The sequence below is a fragment of the Nannobrachium achirus genome, assembly GCF_963921795.1.
Source record: "Nannobrachium achirus genome assembly, chromosome: 9".
NCBI lineage: Eukaryota > Metazoa > Chordata > Actinopteri > Myctophiformes > Myctophidae > Nannobrachium > Nannobrachium achirus.
This window is the reverse complement of record NC_137818.1, coordinates 7,633,032-7,643,706: the sequence shown is the minus strand read 5'-3', so window position 1 is coordinate 7,643,706 and position 10,675 is coordinate 7,633,032. Positions and strand designations below refer to the sequence as shown.

At 43.7% G+C, this 10,675-nt stretch overlaps 1 protein-coding gene across 1 annotated transcript; it reads left to right on the top strand.

The window, feature by feature from the left end:
- Nucleotides 1–205: 205 nt before the first annotated feature.
- LOC308291825 (leiomodin-3-like) lies at nt 206–10,471 on the top strand (the record flags this gene model as incomplete). The annotated part of the gene is made up of 6 exons (XM_080733957.1): nt 206–502; nt 4,447–5,172; nt 6,091–6,440; nt 7,274–7,456; nt 8,428–8,944; nt 10,424–10,471. The coding sequence occupies 6 exons, from the start codon at nt 206–208 to the stop codon at nt 10,469–10,471; spliced, it is 2,121 nt and encodes a 706-aa protein (XP_080590083.1).
- Nucleotides 10,472–10,675: the final 204 nt, after the last annotated feature.

Genomic DNA, 10,675 nt, shown 5'->3' with positions numbered 1-10,675 from the left:
TTTTAACTGAAGTAAGGTGTTTAAAGCGTTCTTTCCAATAGAAGCAACAACTTTAAAGTGTTCTCTTCAACAGAAGCGAGAAGTTTAAAGTGCTCTCTTCAATAGAAGCGAGAAGTTTTTAAATCGTTCTCTTCAATTGAAGCGAGACGTTTAAAGCGTTCTCTCCAGTAGAAAGCAAGGAGTCAGGGTTTGTCAGCAGTGCACCATGTCTGCTAAGGACAGAGATTTATGTGGGGACGTGGAGGAGGAAGAGGAGCTGGATGAAGACCAGCTCCTGGCCATGCTCTCCCCTGAGGAGCTGAAGGAGCTCCAGAGTGAGATGGACACCATCATCGCGCCGGACGACAGGGTCCCGGTGGGCCAGAGGCAGAAGGACCAGACCGAGAAGCCTCCCACCGGCACCTTCGACCACCGCAGCCTGGTGGACTACCTGTTCTGGGAGAAGGAGTCCACACGCATGGTGGAGGAGATGAGGGTTCCTGCTACCCTACTGCCCAGTCAGGTAATATATCATATTTAATACATCTGTATATATACAGTATCTATATCTATATAATATATCTGTACTGGGAGAAGGAATACACGCATGGTGGAGGAGAGGGTTCCTGCTACCCTTCTGCCCAGTCAGGTAATAATATCATATTTAATACATCTGTATATATACAGTATCTATACCAGTGTTTCTCAACCACTGTGCCTGGGGACCTTTGGTGTGCCCCTGAGAAGGGTCAAGTGTGCCCCTTGAAACTGCTTGAAAGCCAGTATTTATCATTTTAAAAATGATTTAAACTAGTGAAACGCGGTGCGAGGCGTTGTGTGCTTGTAGATCGGCTGTTTTCACTACTGTTGTGCGACAGCCTTGTATGATGAAGCAGGGCTTTACTTTGTGAAGAAACGGACACATTTGAAACTTGGAGATAAAAGGTTTCTTCCCGACAGTGACGATATTTACACCCCTGTATTATGTTGGTGTGCCCATGGATTCTTGGGACATGAAAAGTGTGCCCATGCAGAAAAAAGGTTGAGAAACACTGATCTATACATTCGTGGCTAAAAGCATTTGTAAAACGGGAAAAGAATTATAATCTTCCAGAAGCTTGGCAAATGAAAACATATTTTGCATCAACATACAGTATTTGGTTTGCAGAGGAACACAACATAACATTAGAATAAATACAGAATCCTAGCTCATTCTACAAAGAAACTTGCATACTTAAGCATACTTAAATACACTGTAATTGAATTTTGAATTTCAAGCAGGCTATTCACCTGGAACTCACCTTTGTTGAGTCCAAGTTGACTTTAATCTTTAGTAAGCACTGATCCACCCAGTTTAAATGGAGTGAATCCCTCATTCTGCTGTTTTGTGTCACACACTGAGCATGGACCAAATGAAAAAGGAAAGAATTGTCAGGAGGTCAGAGGTCAGATTGTATCCAAACATGGACAATCTGAAGGCTCCAAGTCCATCTCCAGAGACCTTGATGTTCCTTCACTGTGCGCAATCAAGACGATTGAGTGTTGTGTATTTTTGTAAACAAATGCAAGGGTGCCAATATTTTCAGCCACGACTGTATCTATATAATATCTGTACTGGTAGAAGTAGTCCACACGCATGGTGGATGAGATGAGAGTTCCTGCCACTCTACTGCCCAGTCAGGTAATATACCATACTGTAACATAATATTTAACACATACTGTATGTATATGTATATAGATCTATATCTATAATCTATCTGTACTGGGAGAAGGAATACACGCATGGTGCAGGAGATGAGTTCCTACCACTCTTCTACCTATAGTCAGGTACTACTATAAGATAATATTTAATACACCTAGATTTATAACTATATATCTATATCTGGGGTGGAGAGGCACTATGGCCACTATATTTACACACTTACTCCAGAGGGCCACATTGCAGATTGTTACTGTCGACTAAAAATCTCTCATCTCCAACTGGTAGGAGTAGCAAAAAATAGACGATCTACAAGCTTGTAGATCTGCTATTTTTGCTGCTTTTGAATTGGAATCCTGAATTATCTTTTGTTATTTTTTTTAATTGGAATCCTGAAATGTAACATTTTGATTTAATTTCAAATGCGTTTAGTTATACTTATGTTAACTTTATTCACTTTGTAGCCCAAATACATTTACATTGGACACAAAAAAGACTGCTAGTCATTCAACTACTAATAGTATTGAAGTACTGAAGTATTAAAAAGGATCGTGTTTGCATGTTTGGAATTGTAACAGCGGAAATCAATAATATAGGCCTATCTGTATTCTGATGCGGACCTGTGGGCCGCATTAAGTGAAGGTGTGGGCCACGGGCACGTCCTGATAAGCCAAACGCCGATAAGGCAAACGCTGATAAGCCAAACTCCTTTTTTTTTTTTAAAACCTCCTTTTGTTATGGTGAAATATGAGCTCACCTGCATCGCGTTTCATTCCATTCATGCATTTATCGTGCGCTTGCCCAGGCCTTACGGCCTGGGCATAAATATAACGATTGCATTCACCACGGCTACGTAACTCGCGCGGTGCTCCGCCGGCCGCGCGGCCCTGGCCAGGACCAAGGTCCGCTGGCCTTCGCGCCGCTTGCAATGTCGTGGACAATAACTGTGACATATAACCATTGTATTGCTAAAAATAAGGAGGCTACTCTGTTTCCTTAACAAGACGGCGGAAGATCACTACGGTAGGAGATCCCGGGCAGTACATTTGCGTTTGCCTTATCAGCGTTTGCCTTATCGGCGTTTGACTTAGAGGGATTTCCCCTTGGGCCACATGAGGCCCCAAGCCCAGGGCCACGAGTTGCCCTTGTATGATCTATATCAGGGGTCTTCAACATTTTCAGGCCAAGGACCCCTTAGTTGAGAGAGAGAGACGAAGCAGGGACCCCCACAACCTTTTCAAAGATTCCATAGTTTCATCGTTTGACAGCACAATCATCAGTGTATTTTGCATTCATGCCAATTTGTGTTTTCAGATATTTAACCACTTGAACCGTCAATACTTAATAAACTTGACCTTTCACTCCGTACTTAGTCTGCTCTTTTCCCCCTCTACACCAAAGCTCTTTGCCAAAAATAGCCAATCTACAAGCTCTCAACGCCTCACAGCGCGAGGCGTTGTGAGCTTGTAGATCTGCTATTTTATGGCTAAAGTTCTCAGAATATGGACACAAAGATTTGGAGGACCCCCTGTAGTAACTCTGAGGAACCCCTAGGGGTCCCGGACCCCCTGTTGAAGACCCCTGATCTATATAATATACAGTATATGTACTGGGAGAAGGAATTTACACACATGTTAGATGTTAGAGGAGATGAGAGTTCCTCCTACCACTCTACTGCCTAGGCAGCTACTAACTAGACTATACTACAATATCATATTTAATACATCTAGATGTATCTATATCTATATAATATATCTGTTCTGGGAGAGGGTATCTACACGCATGTTAGAGGAATGGAGAGTTCCTCCTACTATACTCTACTGCCTAGTACTATACTAGCCTATCGTCGTTGTTGGAACTGGAAAGCTTGTACGTCCAAGACAGCTCGTTTTGTATCTATTATCATTTTAAAAAATGTTTTAAAGTTGTGAAAAGTATAATCTACTGATGAGAGGAACTAGCTGGGTCATGTATTGAACTTTAGCCTCTATGGACAGCAAGTGATGGGTATTTCTCTGGTATTTTTCTGGCTGATCACCTTTGGCATGTAATCAAGGCAATAATAAACCCTGTTTCCCAAAGATCAAGAGTAATCCACACAAGAAAGACTCCACACGTGTATATCCGTTGTCTGTGACTGTATTAAATCAAAGTCGCTATACAAGAATGTCCAGTGATTGATAATCATTTCTCTGAATACAATGGATCATTCCTTTTACTATAGCCTATAGTATCAGTAGACAGAATGGCTATGCATGTCACATTTTCATTGGACAGTCAAACATCACAAGCATCAGGAGATTGGTCTGGTGAAGGACAAAAGCAAAAGCATTATTATAAGACATCCTTAGATTCTTATAAAATCATATAAATGGCAGTAAAAGAGTTAAACACAAGTTGAAATGTAACTGTAACCACAGCTTTTACAGAAAATATCAGATAAACAAGTTCAGTGAGAGCTTTAGATTTGCTCATTTCAGCGGATACACAATAACATAAAATAGGCCGGGTTTAAATGGGTTAAGTCTAACTCTATATAGGGTTTAAAAAGGTTAAGTCTGACTCTACAGTGTATATCCACAATTTTCCCACGTCCAGTTGTGCATTGCGAAGAAGTTGTGTGGCAGTTTCCGGCGATGTGACGTGAGCTTTTATGTCTGCTGTTAACCGGAAGTGTCCCACAGATAATGCTGCAGTAAATTCTCGTGGGAAACGGGTGGATAGGGTTCAAATAGTTAAACTTATTCTGTTTCTTTTGTCTTCATCAGAAAATCCTGAACGAGGAAGCTGAGAGGAAAGAGGAAGCTGAGAGGAGAGAGGAAGACGAGAGGAAAGAGGAAGAAGAGAGGAAAGAGGAAGAAGAGAGGAGGAAGGAAGCTGAACGGAGGAAGGAAGCTGAGAGGAGAAAGGAAGCATGGAGGAAAGAGGAAGAGGAAAGGAGAAAGGAAGCAGAGAGGAAAGCGGAAAAGGAAAAGGCTGCTGAAGTGGAATACGTCTATGAGGTGATAGAGGAAGTGGTGGAGGAGGTTGAGGCTGACGGGGAAGAGGGAGAGGAAGTCGTCGAGGAAATCATCGAGGAAGTGGAGGAGGAAGAGGAAGAGGAACAAGAAGTGACGGAGGAAGAAAGTCCAAAAGCTCAGAATGACAACAACACCACCAACAAACAACAACCGTCAGCGGAAGCAGAGAAGAAGAAACAGCCGACGGAGCGCTTGGACTCAAATCAGAGTTCGCCACCGATTCAAGACAAAGAAGAAGAAGAAGAAGAGGTTAAGTCCTCCAGACCCGACGCTTCCCCCTCGTCTCCGGACAAAACCAACGAAGAAAAACCCCCGCCGAAGAAGATCAACAAACTGAAGCTCCCGACGCTGTCACTGCCGGGCATGCCGGGAGGGGGAGGGGCCATCAAGCTGACCTCCAGACCGTCCGGAAACGAGACCAACCTGGACACCACACTGGACAAGATCCGCAAGAACAACCCCAGCGTGACCGAGGTCAATATTTATACTATTACTAACACTAATAGACACCCCTTCGAGAACCACTGTTATAGGCTAATGCTAGGTTCATTCTTCATTGTTCAAATGTACAGAATGTTATTTAGACAGCATGTTGTTTAGATTGATGCTAGGCTCATTGTTTACCGGTGGTCCTATAGTTTAATGAGACGCTACACTGTCTCTCTGCATTCTATGATCCTATAGTTTACTGAGGAACTAGGCTGTAGTTAGTTTACTGAGACGCTACGCAGTCTCTCTGCGTTCTATGATCCTATAGTTTACTGAGACACTACGCTGTCTCTCTGCGTTCTATGATCCTATAGTTTACTCAGACGCTACGCTGTCTTTCTGCGTTCTATGATCCTATAGTTTACTGAGACGCTACCTACGCTGTCTTTCTGCGTTCTATGATCCTATAGTTTACTGAGACACTACGCTGTCTCTCTGCATTCTATGATCCTATAGTTTACTCAGACGCTACGCTGTCTTTCTGCGTTCTATGATCCTATAGTTTACTGAGACACTATGCTGTCTCTTATAGTTTACTAAAACACTACACTCACTCTCTGCATTCTATGATAGTTTACTGAGACGCTACGCTGTCTCTCTGCATTCTATGATCCTATAGTTTACTGAGACACTATGCTGTCTCTCTGCGTTCTATGATCCTATAGTTTACTGAGACGCTACGCTGTCTCTTATAGTTTACTAAAACACTACACTCACTCTCTGCATTCTATGATAGTTTACTGAGACGCTACGCTGTCTCTCTGCATTCTATGATCCTATAGTTTACTGTGACGCGCTGTCTCTCTGCATTCTATGACTGATACACCACACCGTCTCTCTGCACTCTAACTCACTCTGGATAAAGAGTGTCTGCTAAATGACTATATATCGTATGACTCTCAGGTCAACCTCAACAACATCGAGAACATTCCCAAGGAGATGCTCCTGGAGTACGTGGACGCCCTGAAGAAGAACAAGCACGTGAAGACGTTCAGCATCGCCAACACGGGCGTGGACGAGAACATCGCCTTCCACCTGGCCAACATGCTGCGGGAGAACCGCAGCATCGCCACGCTCAACATCGAGTCCAACTTCGTGACGGGGAAGGGCATCGTGGCCATCGTGCGCTGCCTGCAGTTCAACGAGACGCTCACCGAGCTGCGCTTCCACAACCAGAGGCACATGCTGGGCCACCACGCCGAGATGGAGATCTCACGCCTGCTGAAGGCCAACAACACCCTGCTGAAGATGGGGTACGTAGTCCTTATACCACCCTGATGTAGTCCTTATACCACCCTGATGTAGTCCTTATACCACCCTGATGTAGTCCTTATACCACCCTGATGTAGTCCTTATACCACCCTGATGTAGTCCTTATACCACCCTGATGTAGTCCTTATACCACCCTGATGTAGTCATTATACCACCCTGATGTAGTCCTTATACCACCCTGATGTAGTCCTTATACCACCCTGATGTAGTCCTTATACCACCCTGATGTAGTCCTAATACCACCCTGATGTAGTCCTTATACCACCCTGATGTAGTCATTATACCACCCTGATGTAGTCCTTATACCACCCTGATGTAGTCCTTATACTACCCTGATGTAGTCATTTAAAGGACAACTTTGGTTTCAACAAGGGTTCATATTTTAGATTGTAATTAGAGAAAAGAAAAGATGAGTGTTAAAATGTTTTCATTTACTTCTTTCTATTTTAGTGATTTTAGTATTTTGATTTCAGTGGGTGGGGGCATGCGTATAAGTGGCTACATTTCTTTGTAGACACAATAAGGCCATTCCCAAGATGGACCACAATCTTTCATGGGCAGATATGATGTATGGGGGCTAGTAGTGTTACTGTAAATAGTAATAAAGAAATCGCCGGCATATTGTGTCTAAAAGACACCCATTGAAATCAAAGTCATAATTATGTAATATAACAATTTTAATAATATTTACAGGTATAATTTTGAGCAGCCAGCATCCCATGGTGCATGGTGGTGACCAACCTTCTGACCAGTTATAATATATAGAGATAGATATATAAAGTTATATAATAACGTATATATATTTATATTCTAGGTATCATTTTGAGCAGCCGGGCCCGCGCATGGTGGTGACCAACCTCCTCACCAGGAACCTGGACGCTCAGAGGAAGCTGAGGAAGGAGGAGCAGCGGCTGCAGGAGGAGCGAGAGAAGAAGGAGACCCTGCAGATGTACGAGAACAGCCTCAACCTGCCTCCTGGCCTGCTGCAGATGTTAGGGTAAGACCCCGCGGTTGTACGAGAACCTGGCCTGCTGCAGATGTTAGGGTAAGACCCCGCTGTTGTACGAGAACCTGGCCTGCTGCAGATGTTAGGGTAAGACCCTGCGGTTGTACGAGAACCTGGCCTGCTGCAGATGTTAGGGTAAGACCCCGTGGTTGTACCAGAACCTGGCCTGCTGCAGATGTTAGGGTAAGACCCCGCGGTTGTACGAGAACCTGGTCTGCTGCAGACAACTGTCCATGTGGGGACTTCAGCAGATGTTGGGTACAGGGTAATAATAAATGTAATAGTGTCTCGAAAAGAAAAAGTATCAGATCTACAAACTCCAAACGTGCCGTTTCGCTCTGCGATTCGAGCTTGTAGATCGGCTGCTATTGATATTGATACTGCTATTTATTGTGACACATTTGTATGATCAAGTATAGGAGTGTTAATTTAGGGGGGAAAAGTGTGGCGATAAAAGGTTTTTCCTCCCTGTTCCCATGTATATTAACTCATAGGAGGTCCACAACGTGTCAACACGTCAAACGCGTTGTACAGTAAACTATATTAATCTGTAGCCACAAAGCTACCGCGGTGACGAAAAACACTCCCATTTCCCAAAATGCAGCTTAAGATCACGTGACCGGGATGTCTGTCTCCCCCATTCACTTCAGTCTAACGCTGCTGCACAAATGTGCATTTTTCTCCTAATCTAACTTTTAAATCACCTTCATGTTTAAAACGCGGCCTTCTCGGCCGTTACAAAAGCACTGATGCCCGCGATTGTTTAACAACTGTCCTGACTGAAATAAAATACTATCCCGAAAATAAACAGGATATACTTGGATTACATTTACTCTGATTACTTTTTTGCCAGGACTTCCAAAGAAGGTAAAATGGTGGGTTGCCATGGGCACCTGCTGGTTAAATGTTGAATAATCCTGGGCATCCTATGTGTTGAAGTGTGTTTTTCCTCCCTGCTCCAGGTACGTCCCGCCCATCGAGGTGCTGCAGCAACACGGTCTTGTTCCGCCCGACGACATCCTGCGGAAGAACGGTCTGGTTCTGCCCGACATGGAACACCTCCGAGAGAACAACAACAACACACCGCCCTCCAGGGCACAACAACAACAACAACAACAACAAAACAGACATTCTCCCAACAACAACAACAGCAACATTCCAAAGACGCCGAACGCGGCGGATCCGGCGAGTCCCCTGAAAGACGTCCAGCTGAAGAAGACCCCCAAGAAGCGCAACCCTCTGTTCGTCATGGACGAGCCGGAGGGGAGGGACAGAGCGGCGCTGCCCAGCGTCACGCTGCGGAGGACCTCCTCCACCACTAGGGGGAGCGGCGACACGGACGAGAGGCCCAACCTGAAGGCCGTCATCCAGACCCTGAAGCCCGTTCCTCGCCGCAGGGAGCCGGCCAAGGTGGACGAGACGCCCCGAGACCACCTGCTCAACCAGATCAAACAGAGCAACATCGCCTATCTGAAAGCTGTAAGTATTGGTTTATTATCAGAGAAACGTAGCCTATCTGAAAGCTGTAAGTATTGGTTCATTATCAGAGAAACGTAGCCTATCTGAAAGCTGTAAGTATTGGTTCATTATCAGAGAAACGTAGCCTATCTGAAAGCTGTAAGTATTAGAGAAACATCTCCTATCTGAAAGCTGTAAGTACTAGAGAAACATCTCCTATCTGAAAGCTGTAAGTATTAGAGAAACATCACCTATCTGAAAGATATAAGTATTAGAGAAACATCGCCTATCTGAAGCTGTAAGTACTGGTTTATGATCAACGGCCAGGGGCGTAGCCAGGATTTACCAACTAGCTCGGCCTGGCACAATGTGGGTGGGCACAGATGCGAGCTTGTACATCGGCTATTTTAAAATAGCCAACATTTACAACAATATTTACAGGGACACAACTACAGTAATGTGTCATGGAAGTGGACTTCCCAAGCAATATTTTAATTTTAGAAATCACTTCATAATTGACTGAGCTATGATCAGATCAAACTGCGGTGTCTTTCATGCTCCCTAGATAGCCGTGCATCAGCCGCGAATCTTTTCGTTATTTTTGGGTGGGTACAAAAACAAAATGGGTGGGCCTAGGCCTGTCCAGGCCCACCCTTGGCTACGCCCCATCATCAACCAGCGGAACATAGCCTATCTGAAAGCCGTGAGTATTGGTTTATGATCAACCAGAGAAACATCGCCTATCTCAAGGCTGTAAGTATTGGTTTATTGATTTAGGGGATGTGTGCTCTGTATAGTTTACGATAGTCAGTCTCTCGTATTTGATACAGTCATGTTTCTGGCAAAGATCTGCGGCAGTAACATTAGTGTTTTCTCAAATCAGTTGATTCTTCATATCCATAACAGTCAAACCGCAGAGATCGTTTGTTTATTTTTGGAACACATGGCATGATATGAAAAAAGTCTATGGAAATTCAGAATGGAGGGAAAAAACAGTAAATGTAAATGGCTTCAGACTCAGATGGGATCATAGACGGTACAAAATATGGACGTGGGAAGTGATCAGACTGATCACGTCACCATTGGTTTCTATCAGAGCTCAAATTAAGCTTTTTTTGCCCTTGTATGGGTGTCCGCCATCATTGTATTGATGGTACCCAAGGAAGGCTATTGGCTGCCAACGGTCACGTGCAACCGCAGGGATACTTGTTTTGGGAGCCTGCCGAAAATAAAGCAGACAAAGAAGAAGGAGGGCGGGACCTACGGTCTATGGGTGGAGATGAGAATGGTGGAGAAGAATGATCAGCTTTAACATCAATTATAAAATAAATGGGACCATATTTTCACAAAACGCATATTGAAACGAGACTTTAAACTTGCGACAGGAACCATGAAGTATAACTGATGATTTTACTCGTATGGATATGAAACATCAACTTCAAAAAGGTACTGATTAAAAAATAATTTAGTTCCACTGATTATCTTTGTCTCTCCTTGCAGGTTCCACTCCCCAAACAGCTGGAATCTCCTGAAACGAGTCTCTTCTGAAACGATACGTCCATATTCTGAAACGATACGTCCATATTCCATACTGTGTATTTCTGAAACATGTTTAATTTCTTCCTTTGGTTTGTATATTTAACGTGATATAACACAAAATAATGTATATTTAATGTACCGTCACATAAAAGGCCAGAATCAGTAATATTAACCAAGCATACAGAAGAAAAATGTGTGGTGAAATAATATCTA